The 24,567-nt window shown below is 36.3% G+C and overlaps 1 protein-coding gene across 1 annotated transcript in view; it reads left to right on the top strand.

Annotated features, from left to right (window-relative positions):
- Positions 1-12,001: 12,001 nt before the first annotated feature.
- LOC129242135 (uncharacterized) overlaps positions 12,002-24,567 on the top strand; it is a 159,712-nt gene continuing 147,146 nt past the window's right edge. The window contains exons 1-2 of the mRNA XM_054878694.1: positions 12,002-12,147; positions 16,528-16,844. Of these exons, the coding sequence (XP_054734669.1) occupies positions 12,002-12,147; positions 16,528-16,844 (463 nt within the window). The remainder of the gene's footprint in view (positions 12,148-16,527; positions 16,845-24,567) is intronic.

Here is a 24,567-nt window from a genome sequence, read left to right as displayed (position 1 = left end):
TTTTCAGTCGAATAGTTTCATTCACGTGGTGTAGCTGGGCAATGTGGAGCCCCTTGTTGACCGTGGCATTCTTCACGAGCATTTCCCAGTGCGCCATGCCTTTCTAGTCAACACCTATATCCGTCCCCACCCGTATCTCCTGGAGCCACCCACTCCTTTCTTGTTTCATATTGATGTATAGCCATCATTTCACATCTCCTTTGACGATTCGGTACAAAAAGCGCGGGTTGTTGCTCGATCACGGAAGAGATGCTGAGAAGCAATTTGAAGGCGACTTTCTTTGTTTTTTTTTCATTGAGCTCTTAATGCACCCAGGCTCCCAATTTTTCGGTAAATCCCATTGAATGAGGGTGATTGAGAATAGCTTTATGATCGAAGTTCCTTTTTTCCGCCAATTCCCGGCTAGTTTGGCGACTGCCGTTCTTCAAAAGTGATTTGTGACGTTTTTCATCGAATTCAGGAGGCCTTCTGCTGCGGAACGTGTCATTGACGTCAAAGTCGCCATTTTTGAACTTTAAAAATCATTTCCCTGCTGTGGACGCGCCTTTGACATCTGCTCCATACACTTCGCAAATGTGGCGGGCTGCTTCGGCAGCTTTTTGATCTGCATGAAAAGCAAAAAATAGCAGGTGTCGAAAATATTGATTTTTGCCTCCTGGGTATACCATTTCTAGGCCTCAAAACGAATAAAAAATTATATATATATATATAAATGGCGCGTACACCCTTTTTGGGTATTTAGCCGCGCTCCTCCTCTTATTTGTGGTGTGCGTCTTGATGTTGTTCCACAAATGGAGGGACCTACAGTTACAAGCCTACTCCGAACGGCACATGTTTTTTGAGGAGCTATTTCATTGCAGAAATATACTCGGAGGTTTGCCATTGCCTGCCGAGGGGCGATCGCTATTAGAAAAAAAAAGTTTCCTTAATTTTGGTTTTTCACCGAGACTCGAACCTACGTTCTCTTTTGATTCCCAATGATAGTCACGCACCAACACATTCGGCTACGGTGGCGCCAATGTTTTGAAAAAAAAATAATCAATAATCCAAAAATACAATTAACATAGTTTTTGTAGATCAGAAAGAGTTCTATCGAATGAATACTTACCCTTTGCGTAACAGTAAACAAATCGTTATAAAATAAAAGAAAATTAAAAAACACTATGAAGTTATTCCCCAACCCAATAAATAATCAATTCTCGATACTTTTTTGACTGAATGTATATTGTCGTAAGTTCGGTTTGGCTGGCATTTGAACTCTTAGCAGTTAAAAGTAAACGTATCATTTACTCTAACATTTTTTCCAGAGCTTAGGACACTAAATTAAATTATACAAAAACGTAGGCAATGCGTAAAATTTCCCTAGAAAGAAAATCCTTCTTTATTAATGATTCAATTAAAATACTTTTAACACAAGTAACGCTAAATAATTACTTGCGCGACTATCACATTTTCAATGCTTTTATCATCCGACGTGCCGTAAAAAGGAGCAGCTATTTGCTATTTTCACTTATTCACATTACGCCACACATTTCCGCAAAGTTCCTATTAGTTATATGCCCACTCCTTCTCTCTCACTTGACTTCGTACACTGCATTAAATTGTAATGCTAAAAGCATTACAATAAATGTAAAGCACTCCCCAAACAATGAACAATAATTACATTCCAACTCATTTAGTTTTGCAAAAAGCCAGCAACACCACACAATGCGCGCAAAATTATGCAATGCGAATGCTGTGAAATAACTCCAAAGACACAGACGCACACATGCGCATGTACGCAAATACAGAAAAACACATTCGCAGCTAACTAAGTAGCTAACATTCTGTTGTGAGTAGCTGCCAAGCAATGTAACAGCTTTCGCAGTATGCAGAAGATGGGGAGGGTACCTCGAAGAATAGTAAATCAAAATTTGTTGAATCCACTAATTTGTAAAACTTTTTATGTACCAACGAGGCAGAACACAAGCCACTTTTTACCGTAACAGTTGCTGTCGTTGCCATGTCATGAATGTATGTATGTGTGTATGTATTCTATGAATTTGCCACATATATTATTTTCACACTCATACCACCTGTTGTACCGCGTTTACAGTGCAAACAAAAAATAGTTGTATAACTTGGCTAGCGCGACATGCAACGTGTGCAATATGCCACACAATGTAAAAGTGCGCAGCTAGCAATTTGTTGTGCCACCCAGCGAGTGGCCGCAACACAATGCCAGAACAGACAGACAGTTAGACAAACAGTTGGTAGAGACAGCGAGATGAGCTGGTGGTGTCGGCGTATAGTTGGCGTATATGCAGAGTTGTATTTGGATGTATGAGAGCGCGCGTGAAAATTGTTGTGAATGGCGGCCACCAGTGGTGCGAAAAATAAAATGCAATGTCTGCGATTGTGGCCACACATAGTTGGTGTATAGCGTGCCATCAGTATAAAGAATAGCAGCAAGGGATTTCCAGTGAAATAGGGGACAGATACGGAATGTGGAGAGTGAGTAGTCGCACGAAAAAGACAACCGCAGACGAGACAAAGAGGGCGAGTGAAAGGTAAAAAGTATGCGAAGAGCCAGGCGTATGTGCCGCAAGTGGCAAAAGGTGCTCACTCACACACACACGCACACACGCTCTTGTACATATGTACATAAATGAGAGATGCGGCGACATAAAGCGTCATGTGTATTTAGCGTAGCACAACTAAACGCTTTAGTGCGAAGCAGTAGAGCAGCAGCAGCAGCAGCAACAATAATAAAAAGGCTTAGTGCACATGACGTTGAAACCGCAAAGCCATTATGGCTATGCAACCACACCACGGTTGAATGGCGAGCAAGCGCGCTTTACACGCTTTCCACTCACAAGTTTACATTTAATTTCGATTTTTTTTTCTTTTATGATTTTTTCTCTTATTTTTCCATAGTTTTGTTTTGGAAGTTTTTTTGTTTTACCAAGGTATGCCACGCTTTGGTTGTTTTATTTCAGTGCGCGCTGCTTTAATTCAAAAAACTTTCTTACTACAAATGCAAATTTCGAGACCTCTGTGTTTTTCAGGTGCCGGTTAGGCCGGGATTAGCTTGCATTAAGCCCGTGATGCCGAAAAATTGTAAATAGCGAACTGAAGGAAGTTAAACATTTTTTAAATACAAAGTTTTCTTTACAATAAACAATTTTCAATTTTCAAGAAAGTTGTTTTAATTTGCTTACACAATTCGGTGTAAATTAATTTGAATTGAAAGTTGCAACTCTAATAAAGTTAAAATTGGAAATAAACACTAAGCACTTAAAATTTGCTGTTTATTCCACCTTCTCATTCTAAGTCTCAACAATTTTGCTTTTGTTCATTTAATTTTCCTCCTTTTAATTAGTTTTTCGTTTAAGAGCCTTTATTAGGTGTCTGACCGAGCTCATCTTCTTATTTGTGGTATGCGTCTGGAGGAATCTACAGTATTACGTCGCCTCTGAACAGCAGTTGAAGCGTTTTTCATCGCAGAAATACACTCGGAGGCTTGCGATTGCCTGCCGAGGGGCGACCGCTGTTAAGGCCTTCGACTCATTTGGTGAAATGGTGGTTTTTGGGTGTAAACACGTGTCAAAGCGTGTAAAACGGAAACGAAAAAATATTTTTTATTTTTGTTTTCAATATTTTATTTTTCAGTCCATTATTAAGAACCGAAAATTTTTTTTTTGGCTATACGAGGCGGCCGCCGTAGCCGAATGGGTTGGTGCGTGACTACCGTTCGGAATTCACAGAGGGAACGTAGGTTCGAATCTCGGTGAAAACACCAAAATTAGGAAAAACATTTATCTAATAACGGTCACCCCTCGGCAGGCAATGGCAAACCTCCGAGTGTATTTCTGCCATGAAAAAGCTCCTCATAAAAACGTCTGCCGTCGGCTTGAAACTGTAGATCCCTCCATTTGTGGGACAACATCAAGACGCACACCACAAATAGGAGGAGGAGCTCGGCAAACACCCAAAAAGGGTATACGCGCCAATTATATATATATATATATATATATATATATCATATATATATATATATGAGGATCGTTTAAAAAGTTGTTAGCATGCAAAACTGCAAAAACTGGTCTTCTAAAGAAGGTATATCGGTAGCGACACAGATTGCGGGGCTCACAGGTGTCTGAAATCAAAAAGACGAAAAGATTTTTGTTCAGTAGGAATAATGTTATCGTGTGAACTACGATCTTAAACAAAAATTAAATTTGACGAATTGGCGGACTTTCAAAGATGAAAAACCGTTTTTTGACTCTTTGTTTTATTTTAAAGGACCGAAAAAAAACTCAAATTTTTTTTCGAATGATCGTAGTCCATTGATAACGTTAACGACATTGATTCTACTTCATTTAAATTTCAGACTAAATCTGTTCTCCTTGTCCATGTAAATATCATTTTTTGACCATTTTTTTTAATACTGGTCGTCTTTTTTTCGTTTTTCGTGGTTTTTTAGTATGACATAAGGCAAAAAAGTTCAATCTTAACTCCATGATAGACGTCCGTATCACTGGTCACCCCACGTCAATTGGTTCTACGATCATGTTATTGGAGGAAACCTGAATTATAGTCTGCTTCTGACTGTCCCTTCAGCACCAATACCCTCAATTTAAGGGTACTATTTATGCCCTTCAAACACTACACCAAGTGTGTGTGCTCCGTCCGAAATCACCTTGATTATTACGTCTAGCACCTAGGTGAAGCAAAAGTTAACGTGAAGCTTCATAGCACCAAGTATACTCCGAAGCGTATAGCGTGTAGGCGCTTCAGATCTGGGCTGGCGCACGAAGGGACATTAGTTTGCAACTATGACATGTGTCCTCCATTGTACCAAGCTACATACAAATATAAGTATTGCCATTAGTTGCAGTCATTCACTCAGAATCTACCTCCATGACTCTGCGTATTGCTTGCACTGGCCCCTCGGGGCTGCTTTTGTGAAGCCACTCCGGTCAATAAGTTTTCGCATTTTTATTATCTTTTATTTTAATACTTTTTTGCGCTTCGCATATTTAATTTTTTTCCTTACCTATCTTTAGCATTATTTGCTTTACAATTTTATTTTATTCTCCTTTTTATAGCGTTTTCATTTTGTCTTTTTGCCTACATTTCTGTACTGGTGGAGGCTTCCACGGCACACAATGAAACTAATTCCACGCGAAAGTGTTAATAAAAGTTAAGTGCATTGCACTTCATGCCACCACTGTCCATACAACAAAAACTGAAAGCTGCAAGTAGCACACGAGTACATAACAAAAAGAAAAAAGGAAAAAAAGAAATTGCAGATGGTAAGCGGTGCAAGATAAAGTGATGGTGAAAAATAAGTAGTTTGATATACACACATACACACCTATGTCTCGCACTTACCCTGTTAGGAAGTCTTAGTTGCGATGCAACTAGTTTTTAATGGCAATAAAAAAATAATAATAACATTTTTTTTTCTTTTGATAGTTCGATCTCTAAACCAAGAATATCCAATGCAAAGAAATTTTAAATGATAACATTTTCGCCCTAGAATTAAAAAAAAATTTCCCGATTTTTTAGTAGTCCGATTTATTAGCCACAAAAATCAATACAAAACAATTTTGAATGCCACCATTTTTGCCATTTTCAAATTTTTTTCCAATTTTTTAGTACTTGATCTCTAATCTAAGAAAATCCAATACCAACAAAATTTTAAATGAGTAGATTTTTTTGGAATTATAAACTACAAAAATCAATAAAAAAAAATAGTAATTTGAAATGACCAAATTTTTGGTGTAGAATTTGTAAAAAAAAATTTCGATTTTTTAGTAGGTCAATTTTTAAACCACAAATACCAATAAAAATGATTTGAATGCCAACTTTTTTCCTAGATTTTTTTTTTAATTTTTGCTATTTTTGAGTAGTTTGATCCTTAAACCAAGAAAATCAAATGCAAAAAAATTTTAGATTATAAAATTATAGATTATATTTTAGATTATAAAATTATAAAATTTTTACTCTCGAATTTTCAAAAATGTTTCTAATTTTTTACTAGTTGATCCCTAATCCAAAAAATCCAATACCAACAAAATTATAAATATTTTTTTCCCCTAGATTTTTTGAAGTCTTTTCCGATTTTCTAGTAGTTTGATTTATAAACCACAAAAATCAATACAAAGAATTTTTTTCTCATCCTCTGAATTTGTACTCAATCGGCTAGCCACTTTTTCAGTTTACCGAACACAACCGCAAAGACTGAATTTATATATACGAGTATAAAAAATTACTATATAACAATTCCTATTAGGAACATTTACATACATACATATATAATATATATACACATGAGCATAAAGTGTTACTCACTCCACTCACTAACCATCTTTGGGTCATACTCTACTCGCATAACGAAAATAAGTATCAACATCGTTTCGTATCGTTGTCGCGTACAAGAAAAATGTCTATAAACACTTTGGTGGGCTTGAAAGGCGTGCAAAAATCCATTTGCAATGCCAATGTATTGACAGTAATAAAAGTCACTTATTTTAAGTCACTTCAAGTTATCGAGCGCTGATAATGAACTTCAACGAAAGCTAGCATTGCCCATTCGTGTCGATTTTAAAGCAGTAAATGCGCGCCCAACTTGGCGGTACTGATGCAAACGAAGATGCACCGGAAATGACAGAAATGCCAATAATGAGCGGCATTAACAAGGCAGGCAAAGTTTTGCATTTCAGTTTTCTTTTTGTTTATAATGATTTTTTAATGCTTGTAGCAACTTGGGAAAAGTATGAAGACAGTATCTTATTTTCCTTAAAGCGAAAGTAAATGTAATTTAAATGTGTGCTTTGGTAAGTAAAGCATTGCAAATTCGTTGCAAGTGCTCGTGAAAAATGCAAAATAAACCAATTAGCAACAAGAAAAGTTTGACATACCATTTGTAGGGGGGGAGCAGATGAAAGTTAAAGTTCATTCGTTAAGACTGTGCGAATACAATTTTAGAACATTCTTAAGCGTAATTTTTTTTTTGGGAGAGTCCACTTGGTAGTTGTCACTTTTTCGTGTAGAAAATGGTTGAGCAAAGGTTTATATGATTTCTTGGTTGGACATAGTTTTTCTAAAAAATATAGCAGGAAATATTTTATTAATTGCTATCGCAACGATATTAAATTGTCGCACTGAATTGCATGCGCTTGGCGCTTCAATTATTGGCTCATTAATTGGGTTAGCAGCTTGGACAGCGGCGACAAATTAATTTACAGAATATAGCAGTGGCTTCGAGTTTAATTCCGGGCCTCTTTTCGGGCAGAAATTTAAAATCAAAGTCAGTACAAAAAATTTGAAATTATAACATTTTTGCTCCAGAATTTAAAAAATTTTTTCCGATCCCTAAACTAAAACAATCGAAGAAACTATTTTTTAATCAAATCCGATTTCTAAACTTTCATTCCATAATCCAAGAAAATCCTATACTAACAAAATTTTAAATGATTTCTTCACTTGATGCTTTTTTAATTTTTCCAACTTTTTAGTAGTTCGATTTATTAACCACAAAAATCAATACCAAAATTTTTAAATTATAGATTTTTTGCCATAAAAGTTTTCAAAAAGTTTCGCGATTTTTCAGTAGTTCAATCTCTGAACCAAGAAAATCTAATACTATGAAAATTTTAAATAATACAATTTTTTCCCTAGAATCATTTGAAATTTTAAACCACAAACTTAATACGAAAAATTTTATATAATAATTTGTTTCCAATTTTTTTAAATTTCGTTTAGTTTCTAAACAATAAATACCAATTAACAAAATTTAACGAAGAAGTGTACGAAGTAGGTATATGCAATGCTAACGGTAATGGTTGTACGAGTTAGTCAAAGGCCTTTATGTACTGTGACCAGATTGATCTCTTGTGCGGTCTTAAGGAGTTCCGGTGGTCTAGAGCTCGAAAATGTAGGGTAATTTCAGGAATTTTCGTTTTACAAAAAAAAAAAAAAAATTAAAAACGATACTTAAATTTTTTAGGCTTTTTATTTAACTTCTCTTACATACAAAAATGAAAAAAAAATAGTTTAATTTTAATAATTTAAAAAATGGCGCTGAAGCTGGCCCAGCCGAAAAATTGAACCTGAACGGTGCCTCTTCTATTTATCTGAAACACAAAAACCAATAAAATTATTAATCAGTATGACTGTAGCTACGTCTCGCTACTAGAATAAAAAAAAAACTGACAAAATGGCGCGGTTTTGTATTTGACACTCTAAAAAACGGTTATTTTTCGGATTTTTAATAAAAAAAAACGAAATAATTGTAACAATTATATGATTCTAGTACGGGCGATAGCCATTGATGTTGTGAATAACATACTAAAATGTCAGATAATTTGGTTGAATAGTTTTTTAGTTTGACAAAATCAGTTCGAAAAGGTCGTTTCCAGAAAAATGAGTTTAAAGTTTTAGGTACAGGAGCGCGTGGATACATGGACCGCTCTCTACCTAGACTGTGGAAGCTATAATATTGGGAATTTCCGCAAGAAAATTTTAGTTTGACAAAATCAGTTCGAAAAAGTCGTTTCCAGAAAAATTAGTTTAAAGTTTTAGGTACAGGAGCGCGTGGATACATGGACCGCTCTCTACCTAGTTAATGGGCTGTGGAAGCTATAATATTGGGAATTTCCGCAAGAAAATTTTATAGTATATTCTTAAAATACTATACTTTTGAAATATCGAAAAAACAAAAACAATTTTTTTAAATTTCTAGATTACCGGGCCTCCTTAAAATTATATTATTTAACATTGCAAGGAATCGAACCAGTTCCTTAGGAAGTAAGTATAAGTATAAGTATATGCATTATAGAAATCAAGTTTATTTGAGTTGCTGGAGTTCCATTTGTCCAAAAAAGAAATGCCCACTCCTTTAGGCGCATTAATACTTTTGTATCCGCGATTGGTTTTCTTCCCCTTTCCCAGCTCCTTTTTAAATCGAAATTCATGTCGCACTATCACTGGCTTATCAAGTGCAAAAGTAGAGCTCATGTAGTGCAATTTAAGTGTGCATTAAGTGATTATCACCTTTTTAAGTATTTGTAAAATTGTTTTTGTGGCACAAAACTAGTCTCAAGCGGGTTTCATGAGAATGAGCTGGTTATGTTTCGTTTTATCAATAATTGCTGAATAATTCCTTCAAAATGGAACAAAGTTTTCATATACAAGAGCGCATTTTTCATGGAAATCGGATAATTCTAACTATGCTAATTTCATTACCGAAAAAAATTACTCAGAACTTTTTCTTAGAACTAATATGGATGGGTCAATTCAGACCTACCAATGTTAAACACCTACGACTCTTGTAGTTTTAATTTTAAAACAAATGCTTTAGTAATGCTTGCACCATTTGACCATCCTAAAAACTCACTTTGGAATTATCCCCAATATTATTTTGCACACAATGAGATAGATGGGCAATTCGTAATACTCCACTGTACAGCATCTGCAATGTCTTCATTGAGAATATTCTGATGAGCAGCTCAAGGCTGATCGGGTACTAAAATACGCTACTCCAAATAGCCGACCAAATTGCCCATCATGAAGACTGTGGCAGCTGTGTTTGAATTAAAATATTGACGATAATTTCGCTGGAATAATTTTGAAGGCATTATTTTGTATTCCAATAGTTCAATTATAAACTTCAAAAAAAAAAAACAAAAAAAAAACAAATTGTTATATTATATTTATAATTGAGTTTTTGGTCGAGCACCCCGTTCTATTTGTGGTGTGCGTCTTGATTTTGTTCAACAAATGGAGGGACCTAAAGTTTTACGCCGGCTCAAAGCGGCAGATGGTTTTTTGTAAGATACAATATTAACGCGGTGCCAATATTAATATCCTCTTTGACAGCAGCTCGAAAATCGCTGGATAGCCTCTCATTCCAATCAAGGTTGGTCTGGGAATATAAACCATCAAGAAACTTTGTTACCTTGATGTGGGTTTCGGAACATGAGGGGCACGAAGGGAATGAAATTGCGGACACTTCAGCGAAAAAGGGGGCAAACACTTCCTAAATTGGTCCTGAACCTTTTTGCGAGGTAAATAAAAACTTCAAAAGTGCCTTTCTGCCTGAGCGAAATGGATTACTAGAGAGCCCAATCGGGCATGTGGCAATCGAAAAGACTCATAGATCCACATCGAATAAAGGCAGAAGCAATTCTTACCCTAAACAGAAAGGACATAAAACTTTACACTGAACTACTAATAGGACACTATAAAATTAATTATCACATGAGAAAGATAGTTGTGATAGAAAACAATTCCTGTAGACGCTGCAAAGTGGCACAAGAAATAGCAGAGCACATTCTATGCGACTGCCCAGCAGTGGCACGACGCAGACTAAATCACCTGGGAAATGGGGCTATAAATCCAAACCTCCTGGTAGAAATTAAGCCTACAGCAGTTCTAGGATTTATTAATAGCCTAAAACTGTTCGATTAGGCTACATGGCTGCACAATAGATCTATTCAGGGCGCAGTGCACAAACAGTCAATCAGTAATAATAATAAGATGCATTTTCATATCAAAAATACGCTCGGAGGTTTGGCATTATCTGCCGAGGAGCGACCGCTATTAGAAGAAACTTTTTCTATCATTTGATGTTTTATACCCGGAGATTTGAACTTGGGCATTTTCGAGAGGTAGTCTGGCACTTCCGAGTAATGTGGCCGCCGTTGCAAGCAACACTGGCTGGTCTTATTTAGCGCTCCCTGTAAGTGACCATGCCATTCTCTTTAAATCATGCGCCGTGCAAAAATGTATCCACTTCATTTTTAATTTCTTCTGTTTTTTAATTTATGCTCTTCATGGCTTTTAAATTATATCAATAACCAATTTCAACCTTTAACTGCATGCTTCACTTCGTAATGATATCGACCAACTGTGTGTGTGCTTAAAAATAAGTTTATTATCCACTAAGGTCATACGCTCAAAATTCATTGTTATAAAAAATTATACTATACACACTCGTAATTGAATAGCTCTCAAGTTATAATGAAATGTTGTAATGCCCGTTAATGTGCCATTGCGCACAACAAATGCAATTTTTATAACAGATGAGCTGCATTATTGCATCATTGTCATATTGGCATATTGGCAGTTGTACTGGTCCATGCAAAATAAGGTCAGCTAAGTTCGCAACATTTTTCCGCCTTTTCATTGCTCTCATTGATTACGTGGTGTTCCGCCTTAGGCAATGATTTCCACCAAAAACCGATACGAATGCCATTTTCAATTTGTAATTCGCGCAGCTGTCATATGTATATGCACACATACATACAAGCATGCGTGCTTATGTACAATAAATGGCAGTAGTAAGTAGGAAATTCAGCCTTGGTCGCCCTAGCTATGCTTCTCTCCCGCTGGGCTTCAACACACTTAAATATTTATATGTGCACACACACACATACATAGTTGCGATACACAGGCTTTATCTCGCAGTTGAGCTAATTTTTGGGTTCAACATTTATGATCCTGACTGGTTAATTTCGCTGGCATGGCTACTTCCGCCTCGGGTCAACACCAGCAAGTACTGACGTCAATACATACCCGTACATAAAAGCGGATGTGCAAAAATGACAGCGAACACAGCACAGCGGTAACAATGGCCGGTTTACAATGATGAAAATTTTAGGCAACAAATAACGAATAACACAACGAACCACGGACATCGAACAGAGCCAAAACAGACAACGGTTTCGTGACATGGATCATTAGTTAAACATGTACACCTCATTAGCCCGCGATACTTAATAATGGGCAAGCGAACACATGCAATGACTGAATAAATGGGTGAGTGATTAAATGAATGTTTGTATGTGTGCATGTGTGCATGGCTTGTGTGAGTACATGAGCCCTTTTGAGGTGGTGAGCGAAATACAATGCATGAATTCATGAATGAATGTGTAAGGAAAAGTGTAGGGTGGGGTGGGGGTCGAAATTTCAGTGACAGTCGTGGGTGATGTGTCAGTTGGGTTGATAAACAATGACTGCAGCCAACTATTGGAAACGTATTTGGAAATCAGATAATCGCCCATTACAATGCGGCAATGAAAACATAGTTACGACATGCAACATGCAACATGTAACGTGTACTAGCCATTCGTTCACTCTAACGCCCGATTTGGATGCGTGCGGTAGTCTAGGTTAGGGTGTGTATGTGGTTTGCAAGTTCTGCACTGTGGTAGAATTCTGCTCATAAAATATTAACAAAATGAAGCTAATGGAGGACGTACTATACATTTTTCGGCACTATGATGGTGTTTATGTGAATCATGTCGTGTTTTTTCAGTGAAATGCTATAATAGTAGAATAAAATTATATTAGCAGGATTTAAAATTTTTTAATTTCTTATACGAATCATAAAAATTTAGCCCCCCTTTGCTGTGGGTACTTTTGTGACCAGTAAAATTAAAAGGTAGTCAATCTCACAGAGTAAATTCGACTCAAATACGAAGCAAATATTCGCTACAAGAGTGGAAATATTTTATTCCAAATGTTATTCGACAGGTGGCGCTAGAGTCAAAATATCTCTAAAAATCATATTCATGGTTCGATTCGACTCAAATACGATAAATAATTAGTAACTTGAAGATTAATATTTTATTTTAAAATTAATTGAGCCCTAGTGAGGCGTGACTAGATTTCCCAGTTTTATATAAAAATTCAGTTTATGCTTGTTTGTAATCGTTAAACTCAAAAAGTAGTCGATGGATTGACTGGATTTTTTTACACGACGTTTAATTCGAACACAGGCGTGTTCTTATGATAAAATAAAAATTTGGCGCAATGTTGCATTGGAGTATCAAATCAAAATATTTTAGGAAATGTTTCACTCAAACATGTTATTGAATATACGTAGTTGCCACTTAGCTACAAAATCAAAAAAAAGAGAGAAATATACAACAATACCTTTTAATTACTTTTACCCAAAAAAGAGTTAGGCTTGCCACATATTCCAAAAATTAAAATTGTAGTTAAAAGTATATTGATTTCAAAAAAAGGTTAATTGAGAAAATGGACATATTTTGATAAAAAAAAACTATTTGGTACTGCAATGAAAATGAAGAAATATTATTGAATAGAGTTGCCAACTATCTAAAAAGAAATGATTAAAAAAGTGAGATGGTTTACAAAGCGTATTATATGAAAGCTATTTAAAAATACTTGTTTAAAAAAAACTCAGAGTAGGGCTGCCATTCTTTCTTTTTAGTAAAGTAGAAGAAAGAAGAAGTTGAAGTGAGTAGTGTTGCCTTTTTTTTTAAATATTTAAATGATATTTTTGGATTATTTGTTGAAATTAGTTCACACCTACATACTAGGTTGTTCAATTAGATTTGCAGTTCAATAAGAAAACCACAATTTTATGGTTTGAAAAACATTTTATCATACAGTATAGCCTCCCTGAACAGGAATACACTTGTTCCAACGAGATTCTAATTTATGAATTCCATCCCTGAAGTGAGCATATGGAAGGGTTGCAAAATATGCTTCCACAGCTGACCTCATCGTTTGATGAAAAACGCTTTACACGCATATTTTTTTAGATCTGGAAAAAGATAAAGGTCGCTGGGGTAAATCTGGTGAATACAGTGTATGCTCCAACAATGTGACGCGGCGCATTGTCTTGATGAACAAATAATTTTTTCTTTCGCAAACTGGATATTTTTTAACGAATTTTTTCTCTTAGCCGATCTAAAAGGTTGCAATATTATTCAAAATTTATTGTTTTACCAGCTCGCAAGTAATCGACAAACGAAATTTCTTTCACATCCCAAAAAACTGATGCTAACACCTTCTTGGCCGATATCTGGACGCGAACTCGTTTCGGATCATAACACTCTTTAGCCTCCTGTTTTCATTTAAGATCAAGATGATAGAACCAAGTCTCACGAGTAAGGGAAATATTTGACAAAAGTGAAATTATTAGCACACAGGCGCTGTGGAACTTCTTATTCATTCTCAACAAATGCTTGGGTCTGAGTCAAAATCTCTTATTATTGTTCGGTATTTCTTGTTATAAATGAATTGTACTATTTTTTAGAACCAAAATTTGAAATTATCACACTATGCTAGGGCCATGAGCATCTGTTGTTTAATGCGGCAAGCGATTATCGATCGTTTAAAACACCCTGTAAATACACACAGGCAAATGCCAAGCACCTATTAGGCTTGCGGTGGTGGCGGCGGCGACTGCCAAGATTACAGCACACTAAGGCTACAGTAACGAAAATGAGTTTAGTGCTACAACACGAACAACAACAATAGTATTGGCGTTTGTAAAGTCGCCAAATAGCCACAACATCACATCAAACAGGCTACACGCCGGAAAAGCAGTGCAGCATGCAACGGCTCGCCACAGCCACGACAATGGCAATTGATGTGTACCACACGCAAACACCTACAGGCACATACACAAGTGCAATCATGCCACCGATATGAGTATGTAACAAACACAAATAACACATTTCTCAACCCATGTCTAGATAAGCGATTGCTGGATTTTTGATTTTCAACGTGAGCGCTTAGAATCTGTTCAGTGTGTAATTGCTGATGAAAACCATCTAAGAGTTTAAGGAAACGAAGAAAGAAAAGCAAAAATTATAATAACACAACTTTTTTTTTTTTTATTCAAGATAATTAAAGATAAGAAATGAAGTTTGAGAAACTTTTGGGAGAACTTTAATGAAGAAATTTCAACTCCAATACCAAAGTTAATGCGAGTAGACAAATATAAATAAGTAGATTGTTTTGAGCGTTGCACTTCGCCCTCATAGTAGCTCATCGAGACCCAGTTCCCTTATTAAACTCAGGATAGAGCGGGGTTGGATTGAGCGTATGTGCCTTTCTTCTAGCCACAGTGGGCCGAGATGCCTTTATCTTCTCCGAGCTATAGCGCTGCATTCAAGGAGAAGATGCATTGGAGTCTCCTGTGATTGGTCGCAGAAACGAAAAGAATCAGTGGATCATATTGCGATCATGAGGTTTTCGAACCTCTTTTGGTTGTACGCGCCCAATATGGCTTTCGCCTAGCGTAGCCCCATAGTTTGGTGCCAGCAGCCTCCCTTAGCCTTAGCTCTTCGCTCCTAAGCTTCTCCTTGATGGTGTGTTGTTCTATAGCAAGGAAGGGCTCGTGTTTTATTTATTGCGAGGCGGCAACCTCTCTTGCCAACGCTCCCTTACTTCGTTCATAGTTAGTGCTCTGTGTCCTGGGACCCTAATTAGCCGCATGTGAATGTGCGTTCCTAGGAGATTCAGTTTCACGATATATCTACTCAAGAACCAGTGAGAACATAATCTCACAGGATGATAGAGCCTTGAATGCCGACTAACTGTCGCAATGCACAAGTATACAAATGCCAAAAAAAAACGAAAGCAAAATATTATATATAAATATATCCTTTCCAAATGAAGCTGACCCTAACAGAGTGTCATATGAAATTCAACTTTTCCAAAATTATATTTCTAAATACCCTTAAAATAAAATTTTGGTAAGTAGCTTGCGCATATCGGAGGCTAGGAACTTCAGGATAGTTCTGGGCATAGGGTGTATGAATTCACACATTATGTAGAAGACTTAACTGGAGTTTTGCCGAAGTTTATGTAAAACGGAGCACAGAGGCTTCTAATCAGTCGCTTATAGTTAAATCTGGCACTGGGACATTAGAGAATTGTTAAGAAAATAGTATTTGGGTAAGGCTTTCTCAAGTGGGCCACAAAATTACCAAAGTGAATATTTTGCGATGAAATTCAGCCAGCACTGAGTTCTATGAACCAGAAGTACACGCAGAAAATTTTGTTGGAAAATTTTAAATAGTTTTGTTTTTATTAACTATCGAAAGTTTTTGTAGCGATTGAATAATTATCATATTTCTCGGAAAGTAAGTATCCGATTACAACGATTTTTAAAGGATGATATTTTCTAAATACGTTATTTTTGTTCCGAAACTGGATGTTTTGTTGTTGTAAACCATTTTTTTAATAAACAATTTAAAATTTAACGAATTTCTGCGCCGCTGGGATGAAACATTTTTAAGAATATTAACGTAATAAACATCTGTGCATTTATGTATGGAAGAAAATGCGTGCAATTCGAAAAGGATTGATTACAATTAATTTTTTTGTGCCAGGATGAGCGCTCCGGCTTACGCGGAGATGCGGACTCGGGCGCTCACGCAAACGGCGGCTCGCGGGCGGCTGGCGAAAAACCGTGTTTTGGACAGAAGTTGTATTAAGAGATCTGAACTCAATTCCACAAAGTGGAATGGATAAGTACTGACAGGTATTGTGCACATTTCAAAAGTTATTATTCAAATTAAAAGTACCTATGAAATAAGTTGAAAAAAAATTAAATAAAAAAAAAAACAATTCCAATGAAATTCAATGCAAATTAAACAATTTAGTTTAATTATAATTGACGTCCAATTTTTTTGCTTACCTGTATACAGTATAAATATGATATAACATTAATGATAAATTAATTAATTAATTAATCACACATTTTGTTTACAGATGTACTTTGCAAGTAAAAAGCGAACCCGTTACAGAATTCGTTCAAAACCTGAGTAAAGATTTGCTTGCTGTTTTAAAACATGATTTTCTCGCGAAATCACAAGCACAGTATGTCGTCGATATTAAAAAGAATGTGATTGAGAAAGAATACGTCGTTTGCCAAAATTCAGTGCAATCAGAATACTGGAACACAACGCAGGCAACAATACATCCTTACGTTGTGCATTACGAAGAAAACGGCGTAGAAGAGCATACGAAGTTTGTGATAATTTCTGAAGCACTGGAACATGACAGTTCCGCAGTCAATTTGTTAAATTGTAAATTAATTTAATATTTGATTAAACAGTGTGGTAAACGAAATGTGAAGAAAATCTATTATTTTTCCGACGGGGCGGCCTCACAGTACAAAAACAAGTACAATTTTGTAAATTTACTATTTCACAAAAAGGATTTTGGCATCGCTGCCGAGTGACACTTTTTTGCCTCTGCACATGGGAAAGGTGCCTGCGATGGTATTGGTGGTGCTATAAAGAGAGATGCGTACCATGCAAGTTTGCGAGATAAAATCCCGGTGAAAATTACGGGACCAAAACAGTTGTATGATTGGGCAAAAGTCAATTCTAAGAAAATTAATTTTGATTGCTGTGAACATGAAAATGACTCTAGTAAGTTGAAAAAGCGCTATTCCAAAGCGCAAGCTTTGAAAAATACGAGACAGCTCCATTCTTTTATTCCAAAAGATAAAAATTCCATCGAGTGCAAAATATTTTCAACCCACGATCAATCTAATATTATGCCCATTATGTAAAAACAAGCTACATGAAAAGTGTAAAAAGCGTGAATGATTTCCATTTTTTCTCGAAATAACAAATGAATATGCGATATCTGTATAACTTTCTATATCTGTTTCACTTTTTGTGTCCATCCGTGAATTGTTGTTGTTTTTCAGCGAGAAATTTTAAGGGCATTTGCTGACTGAACTTACAATTTACAGATCTGATATGTAAACATAAACGTGAGTAATAAAGAAGTATATATGAAACCTTGCATGACAGCTTATACATTCCTTTGAATACATCTGATTTAATTATCATTACACATTTCCGCGTCAGTCAAAGCGCAAATGCTGTCATACGTAAATTATCTATATGGTCAATCTTTAAACACAACTAAACACCAGTAATGGCAAAGTCGGCAAAACTGATCTTCCGGAAGCATGTAGCGTTGAGACGTGTCCAAAACACGGTTTTTCGCAAGCCGCTCGCGAGCCGCCGTTTGCGTGTTCGTGCGCATCGCGGGAGCGCAAGTCGGAGCGCGCATCCTGGCACAAAAAAATTAATTGTAATCAATCCTTTTCGAATGGCACGCATTTTCTTCCATACATAAAATGCACAGATGCTCATTACGTTAATATCCTTAAAAATTTTTCATCCCAGAGGCGCAGAAATTCGTTAAATTTTAAATTGTTTATTAAAAAAATTATTTACAACAACAAAACATCCAGTTTCGGAACAAAAAAAACGTGTTTGGAAAATTTCATCCTTTATCAATCTGCAGTTTAAAAATCATATTAATCGGATACTTACTTTACGAGAAATGTGATAATTATTCAATCGCTGCAAAAAATTTCGATAGTTAATAAATCAAAACTATTTAGAATTTTCCAACAATATTTTCTGCGTGTACTGGATGATAGAACTCAGTGCTGGCTGAATTTCATCGCAAAATATTCATTTTGATAATTTTGTGGCCCACTTGAGAAAGCCTTACCCATTTACAAAAGAGGAAAAGTTTGGACTACAGATGGTAAAACATCTCCTTTATCAATGTTACAGATTTTGTATTGTAAAAATTGGGTTGACTCCAGTGAATGATATTGATCGATATAGGGAGACCTCTATAGTTCTTTGTATGCTTTGGAACTGCTTTGGAATTGCTTCGGAGATTTGCTTATGCCTACGAGAGTCCCATTTAGTGTCTAGAGAGGTTTTGAGGCGTCATTTTCGATTAATAAGGCATCTGTCTAGCGATGTGTAACTGATTATTATTGTAATGTAAATAAAAAAAATGTGGGCTTTATTATTTTCTAATATAATAAAAAATAAAAAAGTGCTTGAAAAAAGAATTTATTAAAAATTCTATATAAATAAATGTACAACCCGCGGCAAAAAGACGTCACATCAACATTTGGACCAATTTTAACTATTTTTCTATAGATTTTTTTTGAATATTCGTTATATTTGTATAGCAGCATTGCCTAAACTAAACTCCTGTCATAAAAAAACGAAAAATAATTTTTATACAAATAATAGAAAAATTTCACAAAATGTTCACCCTAATTCAGGTGCTTTAATTAGAATTTCTAGAAAGATTTTTGGTACACAATTTTGTAGTTTATTACATTTTAGCCGCTGACCACACTAACCTACAAACTAAATTTTATTTTATTTTTATCTCTGTTAACGTATTTATTTAATGCAATTGTACAAATTGGAAATTTTCCTGCCGAATGAAAAGTGCCTCAAATTAAAATGTTGCTCAAACCTGGCAAAAACCAGATTCAGTTGAAACGTATCGTCCATTCAGCTTGCTACCGATCGCTTCCAAACTTATGGAATGTTTTATTCTTAAAAGATTGTTTCCGATCATCGAAGAATGAAAAATAATACGCAAGGCGTTCCCCAAGGAAGCGTAATGGGACCAATATTGTTCTTACTCTACACATATGACTTACCCGAAAGTGAAGGAGTATCTATAAGCACATTTGCTGATGATACTGCTTTACTAGCAAGTGACATTTTTCCCATAGCAGCTTCTTCTAAATTGCAAAACGACAAAATCAACTTATGGCTCCAAAGATGGAGAATAAAGTCCAATGAAACTAGATCAGTACAAGTCACATTCACCTGACAGACACTTACCCATCCGTCAAACTCAACGATATGGAAATATTCCAAAGCAATGAAACCAAATATCTAGAAATGCATCTAGACAGAAAATTAACGTTGAAAACACATACATATATTCTCAAAAAGAAAAGCACTTCGTATTAAAATCAGAGACCTTCACTGGGTTTTAAATCGTCATTCCCAAGTTTCAATCGAAAGCAAATTGCTCTTATACTCAGCAGTTTTAAAACCCGTGTGGACATATGGTATTCAACTTTGGGGCACTACGGCAAACTCCAATATTGAAATTTTACAACGATTGCAGTCAAAACCATTAAGAATGATCACCAATTCACCCTACTATATTACAAACGCGAATACTCTGTGACCTCCAAATATCCACTGTTGTGCAAGAAATAGAGAAATATGCAAGATCCCACAATCTCAGGCTTTTAGCTCACTCTAACTCCTTAATAACGGGAATGACAGCCAATCCCATTGCTTTTACCCTACTCAAAAGAAAATCCACCACAGATTTCCTCTTCTAGTGGGGAAAACTGGAATGGGTTGTACCACTGGGTGCATCCTATAAACGACTGAAATTCTCTAGCTGCTAGTTTAAGTTATTTTATAAATATTGCTTAATGTATGTCTACAGCTCGCAATAAAAGTGTTCTTAAAAAAAAAAAGAACAAAAAAAGAACTCTTTCCAGGAAAGAATGCAAACTTGTAGTGGAGATACTGATGGGACACTGTCTCACTCCATCGCACGCGGCCAAACTGAAGCTACATCATAAAACGAATGCATAATTTTTTTATTGCTGCTGATTATGTTTAATTATTGGGTTTTTGATTATTTTTTTTTATTCGTGATATTATTTTATTTTGACTTATTTGTGGCGTTAAAGTTAAGAATTTACCTTTGGTGTATTACGAGACTCAAAGAAGAATTTTGTGACAAATATTTTTGTCATACATTTTAACCCGTTAATGAAAACTGTTGGCCCTTTCCCGTCAAAGAGACAAATAAGACCCATCTATTGAGAACTTAGAGATTTTAAGTGCTCCCAAAAAACAAAAGAAAAAACTGTTTTCCATATTTTTCATACGAAAAGTAAGGATCGCATAGTTTTCTATGCCCATTTACCATAAGAGTATGAAAAGCATGAAAATATGCTAAAGGGTGAAGACCTGCACTCCCCCTCGCAAAATTTAGATGTCAACTTACAAGTAACCGTTATTTATATATTTATATTTGCTGTTTTCGACCAGATTCCATTGGCTTCTTGTTTTGGAAAAAGTTTGATTTTGTCGTCGTGTCGTGAAAAATAATAAAAAAATAATAATTTTTTCGGTTAATTGAAGTAATAATTCAAAATAAATTTTAATAATAAGAGATAATCTAAGTTATAAAAAAATTACAAATTTTTTCATATTTCCGATTCTTACTTGTGAATCCACCTCTTGTGGGAATCGCTTCATGGAAAAATTTTAAAAGAAAAGAATAATACGTAATTCAGTCAATAATTCTTTGTACCAGTAGTCATTTTTTAACACATTCGAATTTATTTTATAGATTTCAATGAAAGCGAAGCACTCGAAATACTCGCATTTTCGATTGCCTTATTTTGCTTCTTTCTCATTTGAATTGCTTGGTTTTTTTTGTTTTGAAATAGTCCCAAAACACTGTCCATTGCTTTCATCGTCACATAAATGCCTGCCATTTGAGAATTTTTCGCATGTCTGTATGTATGGATGTACGTGCATTGACCAAGCCAGTTTTTCACCTTCCATCAACGACAACAATTGAATTTGGTCTAATGCATTTGCTGCGCTTCAGTTACGTCTTAGAATGATTACGCATATTGTATGTGTGTCTTCCATTCAGACGTCTTGCCCGGCACATACGAGCACGGGGGCATCGCCTAACGGCATTTGTTTGAGTGTTCATCCTTCGAAATTGCAGTGTGACACGAAAATGCATACTGGCCGATCCATCGCCTTATTTGTACGTCTCTTTTTGCATAGGTAAATAGTGTGTGTGTGTGTGTGTGGCTGTGTATACATACTAATGTGCATGAGTGCATGAGCGCAATGGTCTCACTTTCTGTGACTGTCATGTTGCATGTTATGGCTCGTGGCGGACATACATGCGTGCAAGTATGAGCAGTAACCCTCCTTAGCGCCGCTTTGCACATTGCATCGAGCTGCAATGTCAATGCTCTGGTCGCTTTTCTCGCCGTCTACCGCTTGATCGCCCTCCTGCCGATTTCGTTCAGGACTCGTGCCAACAGCAGCATTCTAAAGCTACATCGAACTCCATTCACTCCATGTAGGCATTGCTATGCGCGCATATTTGCTCATTATCCTGCTGGGTACTTTTCCAGGCTATATGCGAGTGGTGTACTCACACGACAGTTTGTCAATGTTTGAGGGTTGCTTTTAGGTGTACCTCTGCACGCACCCTTTACGCCAACATGTGAACGTTCAGACGCAGTACTTCTAATCCACTGAGTGGTGTTCTATGCTGTCTGCTTCGCTATGAAAATCCGACCAAAAATTCGTTTTTGATTTTGATTTAGCTCGTTGTTGTTTTTGTATTCTGAACATTCAAACGCAAACCAGTTGAGTGGTGGTGGATTTTTGGAAAAGTGTTTATGCTGTACTGCTGTTGTGACTGCTCTTGTTTTGTTGTTGTTTTTTGTTGCTGCTGGTGGTGGTTGCTGTGTGTGGTGCTGGCCTAGAACCTCGGTTTTATTGTTATTGCCATCTTCTGCTTTGAGTTTTTGGTGCTGTTGCTGTTGTTGTCTGCTCTGGATTTCAAACACTTTAAATCCGCTTGACAAGGTGGTAAATGCCTGGTGCATTGCTTTGATAGTCTTCGCTTTTGTCCTGCATCTCTGCCTCGCTTCGCTATTAGTGGCATGCGCGTGTGTTTTGGCTCGTGCTGAGGTGATTTCTAGCGCATTATTGGATAGTTTTGTGGGATCAACATCTAAATATGAGTTTTTAATTAAAATTTGCGCACACTTTTTATTGGAGCAAGAGGAGTGATTTAGCTTATGTGTTGATAAAAATAATAATAATAAAAATGAGGATCATTTGGAGGAGTGCTAAGTTATTGATAAAATAAAAAATGGAATTGCGTATGGTTTGAAAGTACTGTGAAAAAAGTTAAGTGCACGTGGAAGAACGGCGCTACCAGCAGTTCCCGCGAAGACATATTAACTTTTATTGAATTTAAATTGAAGTCAGGTGAAAAAAATGCTTGGCGCAAGCAGTGAATGTTGAAAAATAAACAAATTCACATAAAGTTAACTATCTGAAAAAAAATATATATATATATACATATATGTATATTCATTATAATCTCCACAGTATAAATTAATAACCGCGTCTGAATAAGACAGCGGTGCCCTAGAATATAATTCTAACCGCCTCGCATTGCAGCTCCAAAATAGCCAGCTGACATTGCAGGGACGGCTGATAACACTACTATCAAACTTGTCGCGCAAAAGATCATTTGTGGCATGGACGGTGTAACACTGCGCGTCATTCTGCCCATAGCAAAGGTTTTTCAAGTGCACGTCTTCAATTTTCTATCGCAAAATATCGTTTATCCTTGACCGAATGGCGCTTCCGGCAGTATATGTAAATAAAAATAGACCAATGATTCAGTTATCACTCCAACATCCGCACCAAACTGCCACCCTCTGTGACCGTCTCCCAGATGAGGCAGTTTTGCTTTTTAACAAAGTTATCGAGCTGAAAAGTGCTTCATCATAAAAAATGATTTCTCAAGCAAAATTGCAGTCCATTTCGATTTGCTTTAAGGCCCTAACTAAGATGCAAAACCAAAGCGGATGGTCGTGTGCTTTCAACTGTGGCAATTGGACTTTGTAAGCAATATTGCGAGGTATTTGTACGAAATTCGCAACAGGCTGCTGCTAAATAGAAATATTTATGTAAATTTCAAACATTTTACATGGACCTTTTAAGCTTAAATCCATCTATCATCTGAGGTTATTTTTGGGAGGAAATGTTTCTAAAACTAATTTTATTTATAAAAAAACGTGATTTTTAGGGCTAAATTCGAATCCGTTCAGCTTCCGCAAGTCTTAAAATTTTTTTTGTAATAATTTGGTGCAGGTCTTAAAATATAATACGTTTTATAATTTCGAAACCGTACCTTTTTTTACGGAGAGTCATGCACCCAAATATACTCATACATACATATATTCCTCGTATGCCTGTTTATGTTATTGCTGGGGATATAACTCTACGACTTTAAGACCTATTGCGGACTTTTTAAGGATTGTAAGAATACCCTTCTAACCGGCTTTCAATACGGAATATTATTGTTGAGCTTAGGTCCCTAGAATTCATCGCGTCGTTTGTTATTAGTTGGCCGCTGAGGATTCTTTTGCGTTGGTGTATCAGTACAGGGCATTACTCAGGTAGGTGGTATGCAGGTTTTGACCTTTACTCTACACAACCTGCAGATTTCATACGAATAAATTCTCATTTGATTCTAATAATAATGAAGCCTATAATGCCAGAGTTCTCACTGCAGCTCTTAAGTTATTCTTTTGCAAGCTCACACAGTTCTTAAATAAACCGAACTTCCCGACAAGTGCTGAATTGAATATGAAACAGTGTTCCAGAGGAAATCGACTCAGACGTACCGAGGACAATTACAGATGCTTTAGTAAAATCTGACGGCCATATCATACGCAGACAAGACGGTAATGCATTTGACATTATCGCAACCTTTCGAAGATCCATCTGTTTCATAACGAAAGTAATGGAGACTATCTGCGTCGTAGGTAGAGAGGGTGGACGTAGGTTTCTTTTGCATCCCGGGATGACAGCCAGCCACAGAGGGGAGGTCTGTTTTAGTGGGACCATGCCCAACATATCATTGGCGCGACGGCATCAATCGAAATGTGTCTTTAGCATTAAGCATTAGAGATTGATAGATTCCAAAATTATGCCTAGCATATTTTTGCCATGAAAAATTTCCTCATAAAAACTATTAGTCGTTCGGAGTAGGCTTTAAGCTGTAGGTGCCTCAATTTGTGGAACAACATTAAGACGTACACCACAAATAGGAGAAGGAGCTCAGCCAAACACCCAGTAAAGGGTGTAACCG

This window comes from Anastrepha obliqua, chromosome 3, assembly GCF_027943255.1.
Source record: "Anastrepha obliqua isolate idAnaObli1 chromosome 3, idAnaObli1_1.0, whole genome shotgun sequence".
In the NCBI taxonomy this organism is placed as follows: Eukaryota; Metazoa; Arthropoda; class Insecta; order Diptera; family Tephritidae; genus Anastrepha; species Anastrepha obliqua.
Note: the sequence above shows the minus strand (reverse complement) of the source record. Positions and strands in the feature narration are given on the sequence as shown.